At 53.4% G+C, this 27,363-nt stretch overlaps 1 protein-coding gene across 1 annotated transcript in view; it reads left to right on the top strand.

Moving 5' to 3' along the window:
* The window catches only part of RALGAPA2 (Ral GTPase activating protein catalytic subunit alpha 2), a gene marked incomplete at both ends in the record, with an annotated part of 88,244 nt that overhangs the window by 57,788 nt on the left and 3,093 nt on the right, over positions 1-27,363 (top strand). Inside the window, one exon of the mRNA XM_080341520.1 lies at positions 22,091-22,212. Within this exon, the coding sequence (XP_080197646.1) occupies positions 22,091-22,212 (122 nt within the window). The remainder of the gene's footprint in view (positions 1-22,090; positions 22,213-27,363) is intronic.

Raw genomic sequence — 27,363 nt, forward strand, 5'->3', positions numbered from 1 at the left:
TTCTAATGGTGCGACTTTGAGTAAGAGTTTGTGAATGAAGTGTTTTGATCTTTGAGAGAACATTGATTAATTAGTTTGAGATGCACATTTTCAAAAAACAAAATATCCTCAAAATACTGTGGTTTTTTTTTTATAGGCTACGTTTTATTCGGTATGCTTTGCAAAATTCATCAGAAGCTAAAAGTAGTCTTGTGGTTTGGTAAATTTGTATTTTGTGAATTTCATTGCATACACGTTTGAACACAAAGGTGGTGGTTGTGTAAGCAGTTGAGGGCAAACCCGTGGCAGTACCTAACAGATGATTCAAATCTTGCCAGGTTTTCCACTTTTGTTTCACAGGAGCGATCTAGCTCATTACTAAAATTCTTCTATGCAGAATTTAGCTTAATCCATCTGCCGCTATAGACGACGTGTAACAATAAAACAGCAGTGCAGTAAAGCCAATGTAAGTAGCGGCGGTCACAAGAGCGAGGAGCTGCGGTGGCCCCGCGCCGCTGTCGCTCCCCGGCTCCGTTGGACGCTCCGGTCCCATCCTGTCCCGCTCCCCGCGTCCCCAGCCCGCTGCGCCGCCGCTGCCAGCCCGCTCGCTCTCGGGTCCCCGTCCCCGTCCCCAGGGAGACGGCACCGCGCAGATACGGCAGCACGTGCCGCTGCTCAGCATATGTCGGAGGTCTCGCTGAAACGGCATCTGGCCCCGGATTCTTTTCTTCCTTTTTTTTGTGCCTGCTTTTGCCCCGGCGATATCTGTGGTGAAGCGACTGCTGCTTGTCTGTTTGATAAATGAAAGCGGGTTGAGAAACTCCTGAAACCGGGGGAAGATTGTGCAGTGGGAAGATCCCGCCAGCAGGACAGTGGGGCTGTCCACAACGCTCACTGTACAGAATAAAACACTTGTAGTCGTACTAAAACTCTTAATGAGCCAGAAATGGGCAGGTAGCTGTACAGATGCGTGCGGGTGGCGTGTGACCTGCCTGGTGCAGGGACACCGCCGTGCAAGGACATCACTGTGCGTTCCCGGAGCTGCTCTTGCTGTTTGCCTGTGTCCAAAGTCAGCGTCTGTAAGAGAAGGGTGAGGAGCCAAAAATGTTCCTGACTCAGGTGTGGTTAGAACTGGACCTGGTGTCGCAATTCTGTGGCGGTGGGACACTGCAATGGGACACTGCGTCTGCGGTGCTGGAGCAGCGGCAGAGCCCTGGCAGGGGTGGCATTCCCATTGCGAGGGACACAGAGCCTTGGCAGGGGTGACATCCCCATTCCAAGGGACACAGAGCCCTGGCAGGGGTGACATCCCCAGTCTGAGGGACACAGAGCCCTGACAGGGGTGACATCCCCACTCTGAGGGACACAGAGCCCTGGCAGGGGTGACATCCCCATTCCAAGGGACACAGAGCTCTGGCAGGGGTGACATCCCCACTCTGAGGGACACAGAGCCCTGGCAGGGGTGGCATCCCCAGTCTGAGGGACACAGAGCTCTGGCAGGGGTGACATCCCCACTCTGAGGGACACAGAGCCCTGGCAGGGGTGACATCCCCATTCCAAGGGACACAGAGCCCTGGCAGGGGTGACATCCCCAGTCTGAGGGACACAGAGCTCTGGCAGGGGTGACATCCCCAGTCTGAGGGACACAGAGCCCTGGCAGGGGTGACATCCCCATTCCAAGGGACACAGAGCCCTGGCAGGGGTGACATCCCCAGTCTGAGGGACACAGAGCTCTGGCAGGGGTGACATCCCCATTCTGAGGGACACAGAGCCCTGGCAGGGGTGACATCCCCAGTCTGAGGGACACAGAGCTCTGGCAGGGGTGACATCCCCATTCCGAGGGACACAGAGCCCTGGCAGGGGTGACATCCCCAGTCTGAGGGACACAGAGCTCTGGCAGGGGTGACATCCCCATTCTGAGGGACACAGAGCCCTGGCAGGGGTGACATCCCCATTCTGAGGGACACAGAGCCCTGGCGGGGGTGACATCCCCAGTCTGAGGGACACAGAGCCCTGGCAGGGGTGACATCCCCAGTCTGAGGGACACAGAGCCCTGGCAGGGGTGACATCCCCAGTCTGAGGGACACAGAGCCCTGGCGGGGGTGACATCCCCAGTCTGAGGGACACAGAGCTCTGGCAGGGGTGACATCCCCATTCCGAGGGACACAGAGCCCTGGCGGGGGTGACATCCCCAGTCTGAGGGACACAGAGCCCTGGCAGGGGTGGCATCCCCAACCCGGGGGACGTGGCGCGTGGCGGGTGCCATCCCCGGGAGCCCTGGCCGGGAGCGCGGGGCGGCCGTGCTGTGTGCCGGCGGTGGGGACAGCATCTTGCCAGCAGTGACAGCTGAAGTCACTTGTTGGGAAGTCTGTAAACTCCGGTTACAGCTGCACTTGTCAGGGGCTTTAAGGGAAGTGTAATCAGGCACAGAGATTAATTTGCATCTCAATTAGGCCGGAGTCAGGAGGAAGCAGAGGGTCTGTTGCTGGAAGGTTGTGGCAGAAATCTCCTGGGCACAAAGGGCTCGCAGCCCGGTGCTCCAGCCAGCGAGGACAATGTCCCAGCGCCGTTTCCATGGGGACCAGGACCGCAGCGCGCGGAGCATCTCGCTGTGCTGCAGCCGCCTGGGCCTGCGACACAAATTCCGCTGCCGTGCCCAAATACGCTTTTTCTGTTGGAAACCTCTTTGGAAATGAGGAAGGTAACTGCGGCAGACCACATTAGATTGTTTCAGAATCTTTTTGTGTGTGCTTATGTAACTGTTTCTGTTTCAAGAAAGTCATTAGGATAGGAGAAGTAGTAACTAAAAAATAAATAACTGTATTTAAACTTGAGTTTTAAGCCATTCTCTGTACAGGTCCAACAGCACGTGCAGGCGTTACACGGGGGCAAAGCCGGGCAGGTAACGCGGAGCTCAGTTGTGTTCTGAGCGGTTACAGCTCAGTGTCTCTGCAGCTGCTGCAGTGTGTCCATGGCCGTGGACTGTTATACGTGGTATATGTTCAAAATGCCCATTTTTCAGGCGTACGTTCATTCGCGGGGCGGTGGAGCGCTGAGCAGGGCGGCTGCAGGCTGCACTAGTCGCTGCTCCTCCGCTGAAAAAAGCTGCTTTTTAGTTGAAACGTGGTTTTGATGTTATTTGCAGGATCTTACCAGCTTTTCCTCTGCCATTGCAAATAGCTGTGGTACCCGCAGTCGCACCCGCTGTCACTGACTGCGTTTGAAGAGCAGCAGGAGAGCTGTGACACGTCTGGTGTCACCGTTTGGGAGCAGCCTGCGCCACAGTGGCCCGTGTCCAGTTGGCCTCTTCCTCACGTTCTTCATTGATTTCTCCTTGTCTTTGAATTATTTTTGTAGCAATTTAAGCTATGTCTATCTTTCTGCGAATGAATAAATAGGGAGTTAGTTCCTGTTGGGGCTTATTGAGAATTAACGTGTTTATTATAGAATTACCTTTTTAAGCAATCTCACTTTTTGGATGCATTGGTTTGGTCTTACGGAAAGAAAAGGGGTTTGTTCTTGTTCTGCCTGTTGATTCCTTGTGCTTTTCATACTCTTGTGTAGCACCTGAAGGAGACTGTAGTGCTGTGTTACCCTGTACGGCAGGAACAACCATGAGGTGGGTGTGCAGGAACAACCATCGGTGGGATGGGTGTGCAGGAACAACCGTCGGTGGGGTGGGCGTGCAGACTCGTGTCTGCCTGGCGCTGCTTCTGCTGCTCAGACTGTGCGTTCCTGGGGGCTGTGCAGGGGCTCTTGGAGATGTAATCCCAGCAAATCTCTGGTATAAGCTGTGCTGCTTCTGCCTTTTTCATTAATATCAACAGAATTATACAAGGCCTGACCTAAATACTCTTAGCCTGGGAAGAAAAAAGCCTGACGGCAGGCAGGTTGAGCACTGGATGTCACCGTTGTCCTGCCGGCGGTTCGCGGTCCTGTTTGGGGCCAGAGGCGAGCGCAGCCCTTACCTTGAAGTCATCTGGGACACAAATAACGGAGTGTTTACCCACTGCAGTGAATACGGGATGCCTGCTTAACCATACCAAACTAGTAGCTCATTAGGATAAAATCAGAGGACCGTCTAAATATGTATCAAAATTGATATCCATATCTTTAGTTCATTATAGGCCATCCAGATACTAACCCATCTACTGCATATTTGTACATATTGTCTGGAATCAAGATTAAGCAAAGCATATCAACTTTGAATTCTGAATTAATTCTTTTTGTTGGTTTAAGCCAATTACTGATTAACTTAGCGGAGCAACTGGGCTGCTCACCTGCTTTATCAGAGGCTGAGAAAGCGAGATGTTTGTGAGATGGACTTAATGGTGTGCGTGGCCATCAGAGCCGGTAGGTGCTCAGAACGGCAGATGCCTGAAAGCACATTTTGCCCACATTTCAAAATGTGCTTTGTTGATCTTGCACTTAGAACTCTGCTTTGGTTATAAAGGGGTGTTTGATCGTACTGTGAAAATAAAATAGAAAGGCTTTTTAGAGAAGGGTGCACAATTTGTTCCCTTTATTTCATCCAAAGAAGTTATGCCCTCAAGCTATAGGGATGCTGTTAGGAATGACTATGAAATTCTAAAGCATGTGTCAGCGGAGCTGTGACAATTTATGTGACATGGCATCTGACGGTTTTCTGCCGCAGCGATGGGCTCTGGCTCTCGGGAGAGCTGCTGCGTCCAGCCCCGGCTGCGTCCAGCCCCGGCTGCGTCCGCGGGGAGCGGCGCTGCGCTCGCCCTGCGCCGCCTCTGGGGCTGGGGCCGGCAGGTGTGGGGCTGGGGCGGGCGGCTGTGGGGCTGGGGCCGGCAGGTGTGGGGCTGGGCCGCCAGTGTCTGCATGGAGCACCCCTGAGCTCCTCCAGCGCCGCTCCCCGCCGCAGCCGATCGATGGCCGGGCGGCCGTCTCCGCGGTGCCTCCTCCCCTCCTCGCAGCCAGAACCTTCCCCGGGCAGCGATCGATGCCTCTAATCTGCTCCAGCCTGTAATAAGTCATGCGAGGCAAAGCTTTTAGGTGGCATTACATGGGATTGTGGAGGCGGCTCTTCAGCTCTTATTCATCCTGCTCTTCATAGACTTGCCGAGAAATCTACCGCATCCCGCTTGTGAATATATAAAGAGTATATAACGCTGCTGCGGTTTCAAACTTTGCGTGCTGCTGGATGATGCGCGGACGCAGTGCGTTTAAATGTCCCTGGTTTTGTGCATGCACCTGTAGACGCATGTCCCCGCTGCCAGTCCCTTGCCGCACGGTCTGGTGCGTGGTGCCGTGGGCGACGGCAGGGCCGGCAGCACGGAGCTGTGCGTCCCCGCGGCACGGAGCTGTGCGTCCCCGCGGCACGGAGCTGTGCGTCCCCGCAGCACAGCGCGTGTGTCCACTCTAACACGGGCATCGCTATCCTGCTGCACGGCTGGAAGCTGTAAAGATCGCTGAGAAAGCCCCCAGCGAATTCTGCAGCGGAGTTTGAAGCAGCACTGACTGCTGCAGTGCCCGGTGCTGATGGCTGTGCAGGCAGAGTAAATAAACCCAGCCGCTCTGTAGGCTTTTATTTGCTAAGTGATTTAATGGGTAGCTCCAAAAATGAACCTGTGGTTAAGTGACGTCACGAAGTAATGGTCCTTCAAACGACAAGTGAATTCGCTGTGTGATGTGTGTCAGAAGCGTGTGCGTGGGGGAACTCGACTCTGGATTTGTTAAATGATGGAGATGTGCGCTAACTGAAAACAACATTCCTAAAATACGTAGCTGTACCTCTGCAGCCGCTGGCAGAGACGGGAAAGTCATGATCTTGCTGGGGTAGTATAGTAGGTAAAGTGTAAGGAGCAGCTCAGGACTGGGAATTGGGATTTTGGATCTTAACTCTCCTCTGCCATGGACCAGCTGCTGCTTTGAGTGAAACACTTGCTTGCTTTATTCCGTTTCTTCACCGGTAATATTTGTTCATTAATAATTTTGCAGGAAACAGGGCTTTTTGTTTAAGCACTGCTGTAAACTCGTGTCCTAGCGCTGAATCAAACCTGAGCTGTGCAGAAGGGTTCGGGTACGGGGCCACTCTTAGGACAGCTTTTCACGATTTCTGAGGTCCCGTGCCGAGTAACTTTGATCCAGGGTGAGTCTGTACGAGCCCAGAGCAGCGCTTTGTGTCCTCAGAGGCAAAGCGCAGTGATGTCTGTGCCGGGCTGTGCCCTCCGTCCTGTGTTCAACCAGGGGCTCTCTGTCGGGTTTGACAGAGCGAAGCCAATACGCTCAGGGTACTACTCAGCACTCGATTCCATCTTACAGTGCTTTTGGGGGTGTTTTTTGTTTGGTTCTTTTTCCTATTTATCCACCAGACAAAGGGGTCTGTGCTCTTTGTATTTCCAAAGCAAGCTTTGGTGATTTTTGCCGTTCTGCGCCTGATAACTCGGGAGGGACTCGCGTAGCTAAGCCCTCCGATGCATCTTTTGGATGCTCTGAGGGGTGTTTTGGTTTGGCTCCTGTCCCAGGCGGGTGAGAAGCGCGGCACAAAGTGTGCGCGGCGCTGGCAGCGCGGCGGCTCACCAGCTGTTGGGCCGCGCGGCCCCGTGTCCGGCGGCCCCGCCGCAGCGCCAGCCGCTCCGCTGGGGACGCCACGTGGCCCCGCGCGGGCCCTCGCATGGCATATGGTGTCTGCGGCCATACAACATGCAGAACTATTCTGCCGCTAATGCACAATGACTCATAGCATTGCTAATTTTTCCAACAAAAGCCCACTTCCACACCCACACTTTTAACCCCTCCGGCTAAAAAGCCTCTGCTTTAGTTTCAAAGCCCTGAAATGTGAGGAGGTGGCTACATGAAACCCTGTGTTTATTTAAAGCATATTCAAGTTCTGACAATTATTTTAAATTTCGGTAAACCGCAGTTTGGAAACTGCTGTTCTAACATATGGCATTTTGTTTATTCCAAAGCAAATTAACTCTCAAATGTTGTGAGTGTTTAATTTTTTGGTAGTTTTCAAATTTTTGGTAGTTTTTAATTTTTTGGTAGTTTTTTAATTTTTTGGCAGTTTTGAATTTTTTGGTAGTTTTAATTTTGGAGTAGTTTTTAATATTTTAGTAGTTTTTAATATTTTAGTAGTTTTTAATTTTTTTGTAGTTTTTTAAATTTTTGGCAGTTTTGAATTCTTTGGTAGTTTTAATTCTTTGGTAGTTTTAAAATTTTTGGTAGTTTTAAAATTTTTGGTAGTTTTTAATTTGGGGGTAGTTTTTAATTTGGGGATAGTTTTGAATTTTGGGGCAGTTTTGAATTTTTGGGTAGTTTTTAATTTGAGGGTAGTAGTTATGTATTACAAAAATAGTCAGAAGTCAGCGTAGATAACAAAAATACATTTTCATTTTCAAAAAGAATCAAAGCAATGTAATTAGTACATCTATACGATTGTATATCACAGCACAAGTCACCCAGCCGCTTATTGTAAGAAGCTTGTAACATTTCCCTGTACAGCAGCTCTCTGGGGAGAAAAACCAGACCCTTTCCAACGGGAGGGAGCTGCTGGTGTCACCGATGCTGATTCTTAACCTCCCCGTCTAATCCCTTTGTGCGCAGCGTACAGCGATCGCTTCTGTGTTTTAATAACATCAAGTTAAATTACCCTGAGTAATTTAGATTAAAAGGATGCATCCTGATTTCCGTAGAGTAATCATCAAATTAAACTGTGGAATTTGGGGAAAGCTGTAGTGTGTCCTGCGTGCGTGTGGGACCGTGCGGGTTGTGCAAAGCCTTGGCGGCGGCGCGATGCGGGACCGGGCGGCGCGGTGCGGAGCCGGGTGGTGCAGTGCGGGGCTGGGCGGTGCAGGGCCGGCGGTGCAGAGCCAAGCGCCGCTGTTGTTGGACACAAAGCCGGGCAGCAGCAACCGCCTGCTCCCGGCCACAAAGGGACAAAGGCACCCGCGCTCACAACCAGCTCCCGGCTTGGTGCTGAGCTTGACTCAAGCTGGACCAGGTGCCCCGGGCCCATCCTGCGCCGCTGTGCTCAGAGCACGGGCCGTGGCATTGCCGAGCCTGTTCTGCGGGAGCTGCTTCAGTGCCCTCATCAGTCTGTGTCGGTTTTGAAGGGGAAAGGCTTTCCCTCTGCATGTGCTGAAAAGCTTGTAAAGCCGCCCTGTTGCTGGGGACTGCTGAACGAGGTGGGGGACAGGAGTGTGAAAGCAGCAAGAGAGGAATAGGAGAGAGCTGGTGGTTTTTAGCGGGTTTATTGGCTGGCACATTAGTGTTTTTTCCTTCCTCACTATCGTACTTTTGTGTGTGTTTCACAGTCAGATTAACTGTCAGGGTTCTAGTGCATAAACAGGAGCAGATGGCTTTTAACGATTTCGTAAATCTGATGCTAAGTAACAATCTAGTACACGTACGGCGTTTTCTGGTTCAGGTGCGGGGGTTGTGTTTTGTGGGTTTTCGGTGTGTGTGGTGGGTTTTTGTTGTTGCTTTATTTTGCTGTGAGTTTTTTGTGTGTGTTTGGTTTTTGTTTTGTTTTAACTCGGCTCAACTGCTGTATTGAAATCCTGCCTGTGAACTGGCCTGGGCCAGGCTTTGAGGACAACCTGTGACTCCTGCGCAACAGCTGGAACTGTTGTACCTCCGTGGGACCCCGGGTCGCCTCCCCGTCACCGGTGCTGCGATGTGCTGATCCCACCTCCTCAGTAGGGCAGAGCGGTGCAGGGCAGAGTGGTGCGGGGCACAGCGGTGTGGGGCAGAGCGGTGCAGGGCGGGCAGCTGGGGCTCATTGCCCCGGGAAGTCCCAGCGTTACCCTGTGACAAACATCCCGGCCTTAGCTCAGCTTTCCAGAGCCGCAAAGTGTTGGTACCAGGAATGCATCGTTGGGGAAGTGAAGTCATTAAAGCCCAGAGAGTAAGGTGCAGCTGGCGTGCGCTGCCCTTTGCTGGTGCTGCTGGAGCTCTCCCGCAGCTGGTGCCACAGGGTGACTGATTCCCGTCCCTGGATTGCGGGTTGGCTTCTGGAGCACTTGGAGCCGTGGCTGCCACGCTAACGCCGTTAAGGCGACATGAGTGTGGCAGATGGGTGATAAAGGTGTAGAGCCCTCACTGGGGAGCCAGCACTGGAGCTGATGCTCAAACTCCGCATCTCCAGGTGAGCTCCTCCCTGGCTGTTGGTGCCTGTCCCCCTCCACACCTTCCTCTCCCTCTCCAGCATCTGCAGCAGCTGGAACTCGGGCTCTGCAGACACCGCGTCCCCAGCGCTCCAGGGGTGAGATGTGGAAGTGGTGGGGGTTATTTTGGTCCTTGATTTTTAACCAAAGCTCCCTGTTATTTAAAGGTTTGGTGTTGTAGGAATAGCAGCTACACCTGCAGTTACCAGCTTTGAATAACCTCGGCCCCCCAGTTTTCTGGGGAGCTGCGTTTTCTAGTTGTGCCAGTCTTGAGCAGCCTCAGTAGCTGACGCTTGACATCTCCATTTCGCTGGCAAGATAAAAAGGAACACAGGTGTCTTTATTTTCAACAACGTGCCACAGAGGGTTCCCCTTTCCTCCGTTTCGCGGGGTTGTTTGTGGAGCGTTGCCGCGTCTCTTTGCTGCAGTAACCCCTCGGCACCGCGCTGCTCGGCGGCCGCTGCGTCCCCGGCGTGGGGACAGGACGGGATGGGACGGGACATCCCTCCGTTCAGTGACAGCGCTCTCCCGGGGCTGCGGCAGAGGAGCCCTCAGCGGCTTCAATTCAGACCCCGGTTCTTTACAGGCTTCCGCAGAGCCTGTTGGCTTTTGTGCTCCCGTGTTTTATGACTTGTTGCCATGATAATTCAGCTCATCTTACAGGTTTCTCTAATTGTGATTGATGTGTAATCATTCATTTTATTGAACCTCATTAAGGTCTGCGAACCTCTGTACCAACTTACAGTAATTAGAGCCCAGATAGCCATTCCATCTGTTCACAAGCACTGTTTAATTAATGAACTTTTAACGTGTTCTTTGCCTTGTAAAAGCGCTCAGTATTCTCAAGTTGTTGAATGGGATTTGCATGCCAGCATTTCCGTTTGTGTTAAATGCCACAGCAACACCGTTTTGGAATCCCTAAAGTCAACACGCGGAGTCCGGGCGCCTCGGAAGGCGAAGCGGGGAGATTTCACTCCGAGTTTCAGTTTTTCACAGCAATTCCAGTATCTGTAAAACTGCTGCGTACAGATAAAAGGCTTATGTGGACTTTAGTGTTCTTTTTAATGCCCAAACCAATGATTTTTGGTGTTCCCTTGTATCATCAAAGAAGATATACAGGCGCTAGTAAACAAAACGTTTCATTTTTCGTTTTAGCGCTCACTGGGAGAAAAGAGAAATACTGTGTCTGCGGAGACACATTTTCCTCCCCTTGTGTTTCATGTATTCCAGCTTTTTGTTGCACTGAGAGCATCAGGATTGAGCTTTAGTTTTTTCCCGTAGTGTTTGAGTATAATGAGATTTGAGGACAGAGTGGAACCAGTGCTGCTGGGGTTACCATAGGGACTGTGGGGATAATGGCCCAGAATTGCGCGACAGCGGTAGGGCAGGAGCTGCGACTGCCTGGAGCGCTCTGCCGCGTTCCCTGCGTGCTGAGTCAATGCTTCACGCAGGGCCAATTAACAGTGGTGGCTCTAAAAGCGAAAGTAAATTTCTGTTCCCTGCTCAGACAGAAGAGGCGACATTTGGAGAGTATCAGGATTTTCGAGAAAACAGCCTCTAAAGACTGTCTGTAAAGAGCGTGCGGTCAAATAGCCGTGCTGAATGTGCCCGTGCGGCTCCTGCCGAGCGGCTCTGGAGCTGGGGAGACCAGTAAGGGACAAAAGGACGTTTTCCTGGGACGCTCTTGCATGATCTGTTGCTGGTGTTGCAGTGGTGCTGTACCTAATTAGGACTGATCTGTGTTTACCTTAAATATTCAGGACAGGAATTAAGCTGTGCTTCTCGGGTCCCTCCAAATCCCTTTCAGCATCCGCGGGCAGACCATCTGCTGCGGTCCCACCGCATCCCCTGTGTCCTGGTGAGCACAGTGTGCAGGCCAGCCCCTGTCCCACCGCATCCCCTGTGTCCTGGTAAACACAGTGTGCAGCCCAGCCCATGTCCCACCGCATCCCCTGTGTCCATGTCCCACCGCATCTCCTGTGTCCATGTCCTGGTGAACACAGCGTGCAGCCCAGCCCCTGTCCCACTGCATCCCCTGTGTCCATGTCCCACCACATCTCCTGTGTCCATGTCCTGGTGAACACAGCGTGCAGCCCAGCCCATGTCCCACCGCATCCCCTGTGTCCATGTCCCACCGCATCTCCTGTGTCCATGTCCTGGTGAACACAGCGTGCAGCCCAGCCCCTGTCCCACCGCATCCCCTGTGTCCATGTCCTGGTGAACACAGCGTGCAGCCCAGCCCCTGTCCCACCGCATCTCCTGTGTCCATGTCCTGGTGAACACAGCGTGCAGCCCAGCCCCTGTCCCACCGCATCTCCTGTGTCCATGTCCTGGTGAACACAGCGTGCAGCCCAGCCCCTGTCCCACCGCATCCCCTGTGTCCATGTCCTGGTGAACACAGCGTGCAGCCCAGCCCCTGTCCCACCGCATCCCCTGTGTCCTGGGGAGGCACAGCACGTGTGGCCCAGCCCTGGGGACAGTTCCTGGTGCCACGGGACCAGGAGCCCTGTGTGTTGCTCTGCAGCATTGCGGTGCCCAGTGCCAGGCACAGTAAACTTCTCGGGCACATTCACCTTTTCTTGTGGGTTTTCCTGGCGCCGCTGTCCTCTTCTGGACCAGTTCTAACTTAAATGTTGAGTGTTTGCCAGGCCCTAAAAGAGGAGTTGGGGAAGGGGTTGTTTGTATTTCCTCTCGCAGTATTTCCGTGTGGGATCTCCCCCTCTCGGCGCTGCCCCTGCCCCTTCCCGCTTGGTTCAGGCGGTTCTGAGCGTGCTCTGCCGCTCCCGTTTGGAGCTGAAGCGGTTTAACTTTCAGGTCGCTGACACACTGCAAGAAAGCCGTGGTTTTTATCAAGGTTTTTGGGCAGCTCCCTGTGCGGTTTGGGAGCGCACCGGGCCGTGGGGCTCGGCTCCGGCGCCCCGGCTTTGCGCTGCCGCTCCGCGCCTCGCGCTGGGATCTGAGCGGAGTTCTTGGAGACGTCCCACCGACCGGGGCTGAGCCAGAACCTGCTGAATTAGGCTCTTTTAGGAAAGGATTCGCTCAGCATGTGCATTTAACAAGGCTTGTTTATAAAATCATAGCATTCCTTTGCAAGCTGATGGTTCTGAGGGTGCAGTCCCTGTCCTGCTCTCCACGAGCATTTGTGCTCAGCAGTTTAACTTGTTGTCACCAAAAAAACCCCTGTTAAATAACAGGCTTTTACATGAAGATTTTAATATTGCCTGTATTTTGTTTACTACTACTTGCCTGTGGTTTTTTTTAGGTTAAAATATTTATAACAGGTTTTTTGTATGTTGCATGTAAAATGTATTTTGCGTTATTTGGCTTTATTAAGAGAGATAAGAAGGATATCGTTCTAGCGGTTGCTAAATATTATCGCATGTGAATCCATATTTTAAAGGTTCAAAGACGGCAGTAGCGCGTCTGTCTCTGTTCTCTTTGCTGCTGGTAAAGATGTCCTCGAATCAAGCATTCACATTTGTGTGAAAACCAGAATTCAGTTCAATCCACGCATAGATTGTCAGAAAGATTAAAGTGTGCATCATGCAATTTCTCTTCTTTCAGAAAGGGGCCTTTGATGTGCTAATGTTCACTTTCTCCCTTTTCATTCAGAAGTGCTGGTCATTGTTTTGAGCTGCAGAACAGTATCTGCTTGCTGAAGGCGGATTCTAATACCCCGGTAGCCCAACCTTGCTCAAGGTAGCATAATATAAATATGCAATAATATTAATGGCATTATTCTCCAGGATCAGATAGCAGTGTGCCTGCACAGATGAGCACCGCGGCAAATCCAAGGCACTTATTGAAGATGGTTGTTGCAAAAAAAGCCAAGATTTTGACTAATGCCCTTCGGTGTGTCGGTGTCCCTGCAGCCGCACCGCGTGCTGCAGTTTGGTTTTGCACAGGACGGAAGTGTGGCGGTGCAGCGGGCGCAGCAGCCTGGTAAAATCCATCCCGGAGACAAGGCTGTGATGTATTTCCAGAGTTAATTAGCAAGTGAAATGATCTGGACGGGCTCCCGCGCGTGGCAGCGGCTGTTCTGCAGTGCAGGGCTGTTCTGCGGGCGCTGGCGGGGCCGGGGCGCTGCCCCGTGCCCGTGTCCGTCCCCATCGCCGGCTCCGACCGCGCGCCTTTGGTCACGGGCCAGAGACACGGCTCGCTGGGTTCCCCGGGAAGAGAAATGCAGGAGGTGTTAGTGTGGCTGTGCAGGAGTTATGTGCAGGAGGTGTTTATTATGGTCTGTACGAGACCCAACAGTTGACTGTAGAGTGATAAAAACCTTATTTTTTTAAACTGGGTGAAATTTGGTGGTTGAGTTTTGAGAGAGTAAGTTAAACTACTGTAAAGTGGCCTCTGGTGATGGATGCTGTAGGAAAGGCCCATCTAGAATGCTGAGCAGCTCTCTGCTCAAAATCCAGAGAAATTGCCTGGTGTGTTTCTGGGGCAGCAGGAAGCCGCGGCTTTAAAAAGCTGCAGGTCAGACAGCGAAGCAGAACGTGTTCCACACTGCTGCTCGTACTGTTATTATTCGAATTAAAATGAAGTTGTAGTTAAAAGCTGTGAGTTGAGAGGCTCCTAACTGGATGGGTGCTTGGTGGCTGAAGCGAAGGCTCGTCCGTGCGTGGGTGAGCGGGCGGCAGCACCGGCTGCGCTGCTGGGCGCCCGTGCCCGCTGTCCCTGTCGCTCCGGGTGCCGCCACCACGGGCGCTTCGTCACGGGCTCCTCTGCTGCTCCTCCCCACGCCATCCCCGTCCCCTCCTGTGTCTGAAACCACTCGGCAGCAAAGGGTTCCGAGACCTGCGGAAATTCCGCGGTTGTCCCCCGTGTCACCCACCTCTCGGCTCCCTCTGCTCCGTCACCATCGCTTCTGCTCAGACTCACACCTTGCTTCTTCCATAGTCTGTGGTACAGTCCTTAACTCACCTTTTGCCACATAATTACTGTGACGATGAGCCTCTGTGGCCAACTTGAGTTACTAAAACCTATTGGGGGTATTTTAGGAATGGTAGAACATGTAGAGGAAATGAGCAGCAGTGAAGCGATTGCATTCACTTGCCTTTTTGTGGAGGAGCTGTTACATTTTCAGTTCTGCTTGCCCCCCACCCCCACTTTATAAGTGAAAAAGCAGATTTGATAAACAGGCACCAGCATTTTAATGTGCTCCTCGAGGGGAAAGGAGAGAGATGACAGCGCGGCCGCGGGTGGAAGGGGAGCCGTCCCCACCCAGAGTTTAGACGCTGCCCTCATCAGCTGCTTTTGGGATCACATTTGGTGCAGGGGCCGCGCGCCCTGGGCCGTTCCGCCGTACCTGTTGCAGGCTGCCCGCGCCAAGGGGCTTTAATTTAATGGATTTTAAGCAACATTATTCAAAGATCAACAAAAGGCATACTGTGTTATATGAATAAAAGATTTCCTCGGGATCCTTGTTAACCCTCCAGCGCCTCGCTAATGTAATTGAAGTGCAGCCACCTGGCAGGGAGCCGCGGCAGTCAGCTGCACAGGAGCGCCCGCACCGCGCCAGGTGCCGGCTCTGCCGCCAGCGTCACCGCAGCGCCCGCACAGCCACTGGGTCACCACTCACCAGCACAGCCACCGGGGTCACTGCAGCACCCGCATAGCCACCGGGGTCATCACAACACCCGCACAGCCACTGGGTCACCACTCACCTGCACAGCCACCGGGGTCATCACAACGCCCGCACAGCCACCGCGGTCACCACTCACCCACACAGCCACCGCGGTCACCACTCACCCGCACAGCCACCGGTGTCATCACAGCGCCCGCACAGCCACCGGGGTCACCACTCACCCGCACAGCCACCGGGGTCACCACTCACCCGCACAGCCACCGGGGTCATCACAACACCCGCACAGCCACCGGGGTCATCACAACACCCGCACAGCCACCAGGGTCACCACTCACCCGCACAGCCACCGCGGTCACCACTCACCCGCACAGACACCGGGGTCATCACAACACCCACACAGCCACCGGGGTCACTGCAACACCCTCACAGCCACTGGTGTCACCCACAGCACCCGCACAGCCACCAGTGTGACCCAGGATCAAACGGCACGAGCCACTGCACCGAGCGCCCTCGCTCGGTCCCGGGCTCTGCTCTGCTCTGGAATAGCCACAAGAGTTAGAGATGTCAGGTTATAATTATAAACTCTGTTTTGAATTTCAGGCTGGGACACCCCCACTGCTTTCTCGGTGGCCTTTCTCCAGTTTGCCCTTCCTTGCTGTCTCTCTCGTGTACAGCAATTTCCTACATCACTGCAGCAACAAGTACATTTAGTGTTGAGGATCTTGCAAATGGTGTCACTCGTAATGCATGTGATAATAAGCCCCACGGTTACCTATCCCTGATTGTAATGAATGTAAATTATCAACTATAATAGACCTGAAACTGAGCCATTTAGCATTAGTCCCAGAAATAATGAAAATACCTGTAATAAACCAGAAGGGGCAAAGTTATTTTGTGTAATTATATTTAGTTCTGGTTGTAGCAGCCTGATCCTTATGCTCTTATCAAAGTGGCAGCAATGGTTTATTAACCTTTAGCAGGTGAGAAAGCGTGATTATAAATGAACCTGGAAAGGTTTTCCCGTAAGTGAAGAGCGAGAGCTGGAGGGCGAGGGCGCCGGTGCCGGTGCCAGCGCGGGCGCAGCCGTGGCCCGTGTGCCGGGGCCGGCCCCGCGGTGGCCGGGGATCCCGGGCTCCTGTTCACCCACGGGGCACTCACACCTCGTCAAAGGTATTTGCATTGGCTCTTTTCTAGGCCGTGTGTTAAGATCCTTTATGGTTTATCCTCTTTCGAAAACAAACAGTAAACATTTGTAACTGCTTCCCAGTTGTAACCCCTTGTGTTTTCAGGGAGATCAAGCTTTGCAAGGATTTATACTTGGAGAACATTTAATTTTGAAGAGCTGGGAACATCACTATCGAATACCAAGAAATTAAATGTATTTGTGTGAGTGATACACTAAGCGGCAGAGCAGTTAATTCATTACCCCTCCTCGGGCTTACAGCCCTTTTCACTTCTTCATTTAAGGCTTGGATTCTCCCATCAGCATTTGCCCATTGTGAGCAAAGTGATTGATTCAAAACTAACTGAATTACAGCTTTTTTCTAATTTATTTAAGATCAAGAGAGGCGTTTCCTTTCGTTCACATTGATAACCCACGGTTCTGTGTTCTGTGATAGCAGTGATCTCCTGCCCGTTCCTCGGTGTATATGCGCCGTTTAAATAACACTTGTAGCGTCTTGCTCAGAAACTCGACACAGATTTGTAGGTGAATCTAATCTCGGTGTTGATGAATCTAATCTCAGCTGATGTGTAAGTCTGCGCTTTTCCTGCCTTTGCACTGCTGTGGGCTCCGAGCTGTCAGTAATTGTCCCTTTTCAACGTGCAGAGCGTCCGGGTTCCTGAAGCAAACGTGCAGGGAAGTATTTTGATAATTTCTGCATGCTTCGCCTCGTTGTTTAAACATAACGTTGAGACAAAAGTTGACTTCTGATTTACTGTAGCAAAGTTATCTTGCAAGTTACTTGTCTCGTAAGTCTGAGCGGTTCTGGAGGATTTTGAGTTACAGCCTGTCGTCGTGCTGCGTTTCCCGGCCCCGCTGCTTCAGTCCTGGGGGCTGCGGTGCCGTTAGTTGCTGGTCCGTTTGGTTTCGGGTGGTTCAGCGCGGGCCGTTATCCCGGGACACCCCAACTGTGCACTGACCCGCTGCTGCTGGGGCAACCCGACCCCAGGGCGCTGGGGAGCTGGTGCGGCCGGGGTTTGGCGCTGGGGAGCTGGTGCAGCCGCGGTTTGGCGCTGAGGAGCTGGTGCGGCCGGGGTTTGGCGCTGGGGAGCTGGTGCGGCCGGGGTTTGGCGCTGGGGAGCTGGTGCGGCCGGGGTTTGGCGCTGGGGAGTTGGTGTGGCCGGGGTTTGGCGCTGGGGAGCTGGTGCAGCCGGGGTTTGGCGCTGGGGAGCTGGTGCGGCCGGGGTTTGGCGCATTTTTAAAAATTGTTAAAGCTGGAGAGACAGGAAATGTGTAAAGAAAACAAAAGCTGGGACCCAAGTTATTCTCTAGTTTCTTGAGCACAAAATCATCCTGTGTAACTTCCACGTCTGTCTTTCAGCCTCTCTGCACCTACGTGCTCTGTAAAATTCAGGTAGTGATTCTGCCCCTCTCTGTGGTTTTCTCTCTTCTTCGGTGTAAATTGCCTGGCGCAGCAATCCTGCTCTGGAAGCTAACAATGCTGGCATGGTGCGAGGTGCCCCATACGGCAGAGCGGGGCGGCCCAGCATTCCTCAGCGCGTTTAATGTATTTGTGTGGATGCGGAGTATTTGTTTCTCACTTAGCGCGTCCTGGTGCTTTAGTTTCCATTAGGTCACCCAGCCGCCCGGCGAGGGTCTCGCGCTCGGGACGCGCTGAATGACACCACGTGGCTCGGCCATCTGTAAGCGGTGAATTAATCACCGGCGCGGGCGGACAATGTCTTTATGTTGCACATTCAGATAAGCCGCATTGTGTGACAGCACACGCCAGCCCTGACTTTAATTAAATATTTGCTGCGCACATGCTGCAGAGCGGAGCGAGCTAACGATGTCCCCCCGGCCCCGCCGAGGAGCAGCCGCGGCACGGGGCTCCCGAGATCCCCCAAAAAAGCTACCGGGGCTTTCCCCAGCCCCCCCAAAGGCAGCGAAGGGATCCCATCCCGCTGCTGCCCTTCGCCACAGAAAGCAGGGGTGCTGCTTTGGTGGAGGGCACTTTGACAGAAGCCTCCCTTCCCCAGACACGTGTGTGCTGTAACAGCGATGATAATGAGAGTAAAAGGGATGGTATCAGTGGTATGTGGCTAACAATGGTAGAGCAAGGCAGTGTATTGTCCCTGTGCGTTCAAACAGTTTGAAGGAACTGGAAGGCATAAGTAAGTGACAAATATAAGATGTCTAAAAGTAACAGCTCGTCGGTGGAATTACTGAACTAGGTGTATTTTGTTAGGGGCTGAATCAAATTCTGACTGCAGCAAAGCGCCGGGGAAGCATCGCTCGGGAACGTGGGCCCTTCCCTCCCGTTCTTTCTCCCTTGGTGATGGCCCCGTTTGTGGAACGAGCCAGCTAATTGCGGAACGCGAGCGTCGGCAGCTGTACACACACTGATAACACAGGCAGCCGCGCTGCTGTGATGGCTCTGGAAACGCGGCCCGGGGATTTGTGTCGTGCGGCTGCGGGCAGCTCCCCACAGCAGGGCCGGGCGCTGCCGTCCTGAGCTGGTCCTGAGGGCCCGTTGTCGGCGCTCCCCGGCGCGGCAGCCTCCTGCACGCCGCGCGGGCCGGTCCGAGGCGCGCCGCTCTGGCGCTTCGGTTTGGAAGAAAGCACGTAGATCCGCAGCTGTTGACAGGTCCAGTTTAATTGCACCTGTTCGGTGAAGGATACGTGTTACTGAAATTCCCCCAAAAGTTTTCCGTGAAACGAATGCAGCGCTGGCGGTCACCAGACCGTAAATGCCGGCAAGCCCCACCGAGCAGTTTGAGTTTCACACTGCAATTGCCTATCCCAACACATTAAAAGCACGGTAACTCTGCCCTGCTCCGAGCTTAAGGAACACAATTAGCCGCATAAAGGTCATTACTGATACATTTATGTTAACCTCAATTTTATGCTCCCTGCTTTATTCTACTTTGGTAAGTCCCCAAAATTTATGTTCTTGTCTGTTTGCAAATCTGCTGTTGTGGTGTCAGGAGCAAAACCTTCTGACAGGATCACCTTTGGTCCTTGTAATGCAGGTCAGGAGGATGCTGAAACACGAGTAACGGTGAGAAATGACCCATGGGTAGCTCTTTGTACTGGAACCCCAAGAAGGCAATCAGTGAGACAGAAGTCGGGCACAGCGCTGCGTCTCCTCTGCCTCCGAGCCCGCCAGGCCTGCCCCAGCAATCGCAGCTAGGTTCTTCCTCTCCCGCAGTTGTACGTATTGGCGGTCGATAGTTCACACCCAGTCACGGCTCGCTCTGTCATCTAATACAGGAAAGAAGCAAAAGCGTTTGTGCCCATTGAAAACATTTTGCTCTGGAGCTTTGCCTCGGCAGGAGCAAAATGTAAAGAGCAGCAGCCGTGGAGGGTGTGCGGAACTGCCGTGCGTGTCAGGAGGCTCCTGTCGGTGTGGCAGAGCTCCGGGGCGCCCCGCGGCTGGCAGTGTGGCTGTGCGGCTGTGCGGGGCAGCGCGGGGACCCGCGCCCAGGGCCGTGTTTCCCAGTCAGCCTCGCGTTGCGACGGGTGTGCGTGCAACCGCACCGCTGCTCGGTCACCGGGGCTGCAGGCCGGCAGCTTGCCGCACCAGCACGGCAGCTTGCGTATGTGCTGGTAAATGTGTTCTTGAGGCTGAAACTCGGTATTCGTGTTTCACGCTGCTCCTGTACAAACGAGCGTGAAAGGCTGAGTCCCACGTATTTCGTAGTATTATTCTCTGGATGTGTTATGTTCTCTCGGATCCTCAAAACACAGTGCTTGGGACTCTACGGCACCGCGGCTAACGTAGCGATGCCCACAGGAGATTCCGACATGGACAGAGTTAGGCAGCAAACGGTGGGTTTGTTTGTACACAAGAATAAGTGACAGAACAAAGATTTGGTGTAGGAGCTCAGACAGTATTCGAGACGTGCTGTTCTACAGACCTGCGTTTACAGGCTGGAGGTATTTTTAGAGGGTTCTTTACAGATTATTATGTTCCTAATACCCCTGTTAGAATTCCTAAACTTTGGGAAAACTTTACTTGACTTTCTAGTGGATTCAAACTGTTTTCTATAATGTGCGTGTGCTGGATCTGCAGTGAACTGGGCCCGTCCAGAGCCGCCCGTGGATCCGAACTGGGCCCATCCAGAGCCGCCCGTGGATCCGAACCGGGCCCATCCAGAGCCGCCCGTGGATCCGCACCGCGCAGGACCTGGCTCAAGCTCAGCCCGTGGCTGCTCAGCCGCTTCTGCTGCAGATGCTCGGCTGTTAGCCCGAGTAGTTTATTTCCAGTCATTTGTGTGGCCAGGGGCATCTCCATCTCATAAATAAGGATTTTCTGAGATGCAAAGCTACCCTAGTTGCAACCTCGCCGCTGTTTTTCCATGCAATATTTAGCAAAACCAGAGCAAACTTGTGTTGCGTCAGCAGTTGCCGTGCGCCTTGTCCGCGGCTGTGCTGGACGTGCAGCTTTCGTGAAGCAGCAGGATGCGATTAGGCGCAGCACGAGAAGCCTTTTGGGCTCCCCGCCTGGCGGGCTGGCGCTGCGGCGCGGGCTCAGGTGCGGGGCAGCCGCCGGCCGAGCCTTTGAGCCATTCGTCACGCCCGGCGCGGTCCCCGCTGCGCAGCGCGTGCCGGCCCCGCGTGGCGGGGTGCTGGACAGACGGCCCAGCCCGCTGTCCGGCCGCCCCGGCAACAGCCGCCAGCCAGCTCCTCGGTGACGGCGGCGAAGGGGCCGGCGAGTGCCGGCGCTCCAGGAGCACTGCCCCGCTCCCGGCCCTGCTCCCAGCCCCGCCGGCTCGGAGCAGCTCAGCAGTGGTGTCGGCAGAGCGCACCCTGGAACGCCATGGCTGATTTTCTTTCTGCAGGCCTCCCCGGGGTTCGTAAGAGGATTTCTCACGTACCGATCGGCCTCTGCTGCACTAAACGCAAATTCTTTTCTTTTTTAGCACGGTGCCTATAGGAACTTGTGTACAGTGAGGATGCGCTTTGCTCGTTACCCTTGAGGCAGAACACCAGACCATCGCGTCCTGGTTTTAAGTATTGCTTTGCTCTGGATTTTATTGTTGGTTTGTTTTTTGGGGTTTGGGTGTTTATCTTGTTTTGTTTTGGTTTTTTTGGTTTGTTTTAAACACTGTCTCGAAGCGCTTTCGTTACTGTGATGAAAGTCACAAACGGCACTTCGATATTAACTAGTAATGCTTCTCCGTGTCCAGCGCTCTCCCCGCGCTGCACTGTCACTGCTGCTGCTCTCCCTGCTGCTGGTTTCGGCTTCTGAACGGCCCGTTGCTCCGGCGCGGGTCCGGCAGGGCCAGGACGGGCACGCCGAGGAGCTGGGAACTCGTGTTTCGAACGAGGAAGCGCAGAATGAGATGTCACAGGGGCTCCTGCGAGCGCCAATTCATAAAGTCATACGCGGGGTTCTCCGGCCCATTGTAGACGCGTTTCAGACGTGATCCTGTTATTGGAAGTGTATGATTCACCTTCTGAGCAAACAGAAGCTGCAGACAAAGGGCCAAGATTTGCTTTCTCCGCTCTGAAAAGCCGCCGCAAGCAGGGGTCCTATTAAGACAGCTGGAAAGTTGCTTCAGCTTGTTACGCTTGTAAGTTTTATTGGCGACTGGTTTTTGATTACACATTTGAATGCTGTGTGTTCCAGGTTGCCGAGTTTTAATTAAAAGGCTATAGTCTCGATTTTAGATTGCTTTGTTGTCTGCATTATGCAGACTATAATGCCTGCAGTTGTGGGGGGGGATTTTTCCAGCGTGCATCGTTTATTTAGGACGCATAAGACTGCACCTTCTAGCACCTGCCATAAATATAAACCTCACATTTTCAGGAATTGTGTTCATTACATTTATTTTAACAAGTACAGTGATCAAATAAATATGGGGGGGAGGGGGTGTTCTTCTCTGTCCTGTAGCTTGTTTCTCAATTCTAACAATTTTTCTAGGTGGACGGGATCGTTGTAACAGGCACGTTGCGTACCAGGAACCTTCTGTCGTGCCACGTTGGGTTTGGTTTAAACAAGCCCACCTGCCCAGTCCCCGCGTTTCCTTCCTGGGGCCGGAGCTGCTCCCCATTTCCAGCCCTTCTGCGTGTTGGGAGCTGCTGGCCATGCAGGCGGCTCGGGTCCCGCTCAGGTCCCGTTTTGGGTCCCGCTCTCCGTGCCCAGCCTGGTTTAGGTTGCGTTGTGGGCGTTGTGTCACAGCGTGTCATTCTGCACACGTTTCCTTAACCCGGTGGCTGCAGCTACGAGGAGAGAGCTCTGTACCTCGAAGCAATAATCCAGAACCACAAAGAAGTAATGACGTTTGAGGATTTCGCCGCTCAGGTCTTTTCTCCCTCTCCCGGCTACTCCCTGGGCGGAACTGGTGAGTCTCTGCACGTTATTCTTCTCTTTAGCACTAAGAAGCACTCGAGCAGCAGATGTACACCTGTTTTTTGTAGATAAATGCTTGCAAATTTAAGAAGGCCATTCTTCCCCTGAATCAACTAATGAATATCAAAAGGAGTGATGACATTCATTTTAATTTGTTTTGCATCAGAGCTATTCACTGCGCTCCTTTCTTCAGCTATCCTGTTAACCCCCGGCTCCAAGGAGGTTAATGAACTTTCTCTGGGTAATGTGCCTGGGCTCATTCAGGACGGCGGGTTTCTTGCTGAGCTGGGAATATGTTGTTCAAAAGCGATGCCTGAATCGGTGCTTACTTATCGAGAAATAGTTCCTTGCAGTGGAGGCCGTTGCTGCTAATGCTAAATGGGGATTATGCTGCTGAGATACCAGGGTCAGGGATTAATGCCGGAGCGGTGTAAGGACGGTGTTGTTAGGAGGTGCAGCAGCGCGCTGACACGGCCCTGGGTACAGACGGGCCATTTCGGGCGTCCTGCCAACACCTGGCCTGGGCCTGCGGGGGTTAATGTATATATGGAGACAGAGACGTATATACGCACACGTAAACGCTGATCATCGTTCATCAGCCCAACTGAAGGATGAACACGTAGTGCCGAACTCCCTGAATGTATTCCTTACGTGTGAGATTCCCAGCCCCTGTTTGGTCAGCACGATGGGAACCGCCGCTCTGCTGGTTAAATTGGGTTTAAATAAACCCTCCCCAAAGGAACCTTGAGTCTGACCGGCGGCTTTCTGGTGCCCTCAGGATTTGTTTCCGCAGCCTGCGCAGAGCGCGTGGGCACCGCGTGCCGGGCTCTGCCACAGATTCCGCAATCCCTTTTCTACACTCGCGGGGTGAAACCGGCACTTCTCATTATTCCCTGCTACCCTTCGGATTGTTTAACAGGTTATTTTAAACGCGTATAAATGTAGCAGGACATCTGCTCTATTTCTCTTTAGCCCGGCTTGTTAGCAAATATCTTCCATCTAAACTGAGAAATCGAGGGGAGAAATTAAATTTGCCAGGATAAGCATCAGATAGAGCAGGCGGCGCATTGTGGGGCCGCCGGCCCGGCTGCGGCGCGTCGGATCAGCGCCGCTGCGCCCGCCGGCGCGCAGATAAGGAGCTGGCAGGGACAGGACATCTCCATAATCACGAGGGGACGGGGTTGTCTCCATAACTGCGGGGGGACAAGGATGTCTCCATAACCGCGGGGGGACGGGGTTGTCTCCATAACCGCGGGGGGACGGGGTTGTCTCCATAACCGCGGGGGGACGGGGATGTCTCCATAATCGTGGGGGGATGGGGTTGTCTCCATAATTGCAGAGGGATAGGGATGTCTCCATCATCGCAAGGGGACGAGGACATCTCCATAGTGACAGGGGGACAAGATGTCTCCATAATCGCAGGGGGACAGGATGACTCCATAATCGTGGGGGGACGGGGACGTCTCCATAATCGCAGGGGGACGAGATGTCTCCACCATCTTGGGGGGACGGGGACATCTCCATAATCCCTCCCGGAGCAGCCTGGAGGAGCAGCCTCTGCTGATCTCTGCTGCGCTGAACACCAGACGGTGGTAGAAAACCAGTAACTTAGAGCTCTGATTAATGTTTGCTACGTTAAAACCTACAGCAGCTGTGAATTAGATTCTTTATACACGCTGCCAAAAGTCTGAGACAAAAAAAAGCGCTCAGCTTCAAGAGAAATGCAGATTTCGTGCCCAGTGTCGTTGGCACTTTGAGTCATTTATCTGTTGACAAATCTGCAAACAGAAATGTAGATACATTGATATATTTTAAATGTTTTGCTCTATGCATAACTGTATTTAGTTTCTGTATTCTTCTTACAGCACACACTGATCTTACTATGAACAAGTTTGGTTTGACAGGGAAGGGCAGATTTGTTCTATAATCTCAGGGTCACACTTTCTGAAGTCTGTGATTCTGTATTCCAAAACTATTTAAAATGTTCCCTAATATCTACTGAAGTCTTTGAGAACACTGTTACATCACTGGTACCTGAACGTGTTGTTATGATTTCATTATTTCATTTTTTTAAGACTAGAACCTGCCACAGTCAGGTCCTGACGTTCGGACTTGGGAACATCGGAAGGTATTTCCCGCTCTCCAGGAGCCTGGAGGCCGCTCAGGACTTGTGGCTCAGGATCTGTGCTCCAGCGTCTCCTCGTGTGCCCACCGACTCACGTGCACGTTTACCGCGTGTTACGGAGAGCGGGGCCGGGCGCTGACGCTCGGGCGTGCGTTCCCTGAGCCGCCGTGGTGGCGCCGGGCAGCGCGTGGGGACAGGTGTCACTGCATGGGGCCGGTCACCGCGTGGGGTCGGTCACTGTGTGGGGACAGGTGTCACCCCGTGGGGCCGGTCACGGTGTGGGGCCAGTCACCCCATGGGGCCGGTCACCGTAGCCGTCAGTGCCCGCCTTACACTGCTCAGGTGAATTTAGCGTTAATTCTCCTGGGATCTTATTCTTGCCACCAGCTGACTGCAACCCTGCCATCGCTGTGTGACACCTGCACAACAGGGAGGGTCAGTGAGTAAGTACGCTTTTTGCTACACTTGTTTTTGGTAGTTAACGGAGTACAAGAAGCAAATCAAGACTGTTAAATTAATGGAAGCTGTAGCTGCTGCTGACACACAGCATCGGTGCGTTATTAGCTATGAGCTGGGTTTATGTTTTGTGATGCTGGCGGGTGCTCTGCTCGGCTCGGGGGCGGCGGTTCCTGAGGAACCTGTGCCACGAACAGGCGGCAGGCGCCACCTTCATGCAGGACGCTCGGCCGCTCGGGCTCCGGGGCTGTTCTCAGCAGAGCCCTGAGCTCCTGCTCCTGTCCCCATCCCGTGTCCCCATCCCGTGTCCCAGCCCGTGTCCCCATCCCATGTCCCCATCCCGTGTCCCCATCCCGTGTCCCATCCCGTGTCCCATCCCGTGTCCCATCCCGTGTCCCCATCCCGTGTCCCCATCCCGTGTCCCTATCCCGTGTCCCCATCCCGTGTCCCCATCCCGTGTCCCCATCCCGTGTCCCCCTCCCGTGTCCCCATCCCCTGTCCCATCCCCTGTCCCATCCCCTGTCCCCATCCCGTGTCCCCATCCCCTGTCCCATGCCGTGTCCCCGCCCCGTGTCCCCATCCCGTGTCCCCATCCCGTGTCCCATCCCGTGTCCCATCCCGTGTCCCCATCCCGTGTCCCCATCCCGTGTCCCCATCCCGTGTCCCATCCCCTGTCCCATCCCGTGTCCCCATCCCGTGTCCCCATCCCCTGTCCCATGCCGTGTCCCCGCCCCGTGTCCCCATCCCGTGTCCCCATCCCGTGTCCCACCCCGTGTCCCCTCCCGTGTCCCCGTGGTGCGCACACAGCCCCCGCGCACGGAGGGGATGTGCCGGCTGGGAACAAAGGGTGAGAATACGCAGCTTTGTTGTTAAACTGGTACATTACATGCTGTATTTTAATTAGGCTGGGGATGAGAGTCAGCCCAGGAAATCCGCCGTAATCCAGCACTATTGAATTATTCTGATCCTTTCCCTCTGCAGATTTCTCTCCTTTTGGAGCACGGGTTTAAGCTGCTATCTTGTTCTCTTGTTCTTTCAGCCAAAATGAGGAGCAGCTAGTCAACAAAATACTTGTGTGTTCTTTAAAAAACCCAAACGTGAGAATGAAACAGACACTAATAGATACAAAACAGTTCCAACCTGAATCGCCTCTGCCGACCAAAAAGCGTTTGTTGTTTTGTTTTCATGTAAGATCAGAAGGCAGCGTCGTGTTAACCCTCAGACACCACAACTGGTCGGATGCTGTAGAGAGGACAAGCGAATTTCCCGGTTTGTGTTTGGGGTTTGGATGTGCAGGGGCAGGTTTTGCGTGCAGGAGGCGCCCGGAGCAGCTGGGCCGGTGCTGCGAAGGGTTAAGGAGCCGCACACTTGACTTGGGCTGATCTCATCACGGCCACATCCAAGTGCATCTGTTGCCATGAGGTCATCCCGGTGCATGCTAATGAGCCGCGGCGGCCGCGCTGCGCGGGCACGGCTCTGCCGCGGCGGCTCTGGGTGCCGGCAGCTGCCGGGATGCGGCGGCACCTCGAGTGATCGCCTCCCGCTTTCGTTCCTTCAAAGCCGCGTTTGCAGCGGTGTCGGGAGAACTCTGACATGTGGTATCTGTTGGTAAATGGATTCTCTAATGAATATCAGAGCGCTGCCCTCAGCAGCGCTTGAGCCGCGGAGCCGGAGCCCTTTCCAGCGCTGCCCGGGTTTACAGCCCCGGAAGCCGTGCTGCTTATTTACATAAAACTGAGATTTTGCAGCCTTTTTGTTGAAAAGGCGACACGCGCTTTGCTTTGTCTCCGGACTCCGACGTGCGTGGATTCCTTGTCCAGAATACTTGACTGTGCAACAAACAGGATTTTGTTTGTTTTACTGCACTTTTTGCTCAGTGTTGAGCTTTACCTTTCCCACTTTGAAGCAAAAGGAATATTTCAAAGGGCCGTGTACTTTTAAAACAGATTTTTGACAGAAACAAAACAAAACCTGGAGAAACTGTTCTCTTAGACTTACCTTCTTTTTAATGCCAACTGAGCAATGATTCTTTTTGGTTTGGGTTTTTTTCTGCTTTTAGGGGAGGTTTAGTTTGGTTGAGGTTTTTTTACTTCTTTGTTTGTGCTTTTTCTTTGAAAACGCATAGGGTGCTTTGCCAGTTCTATGTACCGGGTGCAACAGAAGCGTCTCCAGGTTTTGTATAGTATTTCTGTGTATTTTTAAGGAAGCTGGATGGTACTGAGTCTTAGAAAGAGCACAGAGGTGCAGCGTGGCAAACACTGCTTTGCCTCTTCCCACTCAGGCAGCGAGTGGAAGTCTTGCCCAGGCTGCGGTGCCTTCCTCCATCCCTCTGCTCGCACACCGGGCGGTGTGAAGAGTCCCAGCACCGCTCTGGTGGTTGCAGACGAGGGGACACGAAGGCAGGTCCTGCATGTGGACTGTCAGATAGTTGGTGTGTTTCCATGCGAGAGCCGCGCTTTCCTGAGCTGGCGGAGGCGGTGCTGGAGCAGCGGGCTGGCGGGGGTCCCCAGCAGCGCGGGACACGCGGTCTCTGTGCTTTGTTCATCTGCTTCGCAAGAAGAG

Source organism: Nesoenas mayeri, assembly GCF_963082525.1.
Source record: "Nesoenas mayeri genome assembly, chromosome: 3".
Taxonomy (NCBI): domain Eukaryota; kingdom Metazoa; phylum Chordata; class Aves; order Columbiformes; family Columbidae; genus Nesoenas; species Nesoenas mayeri.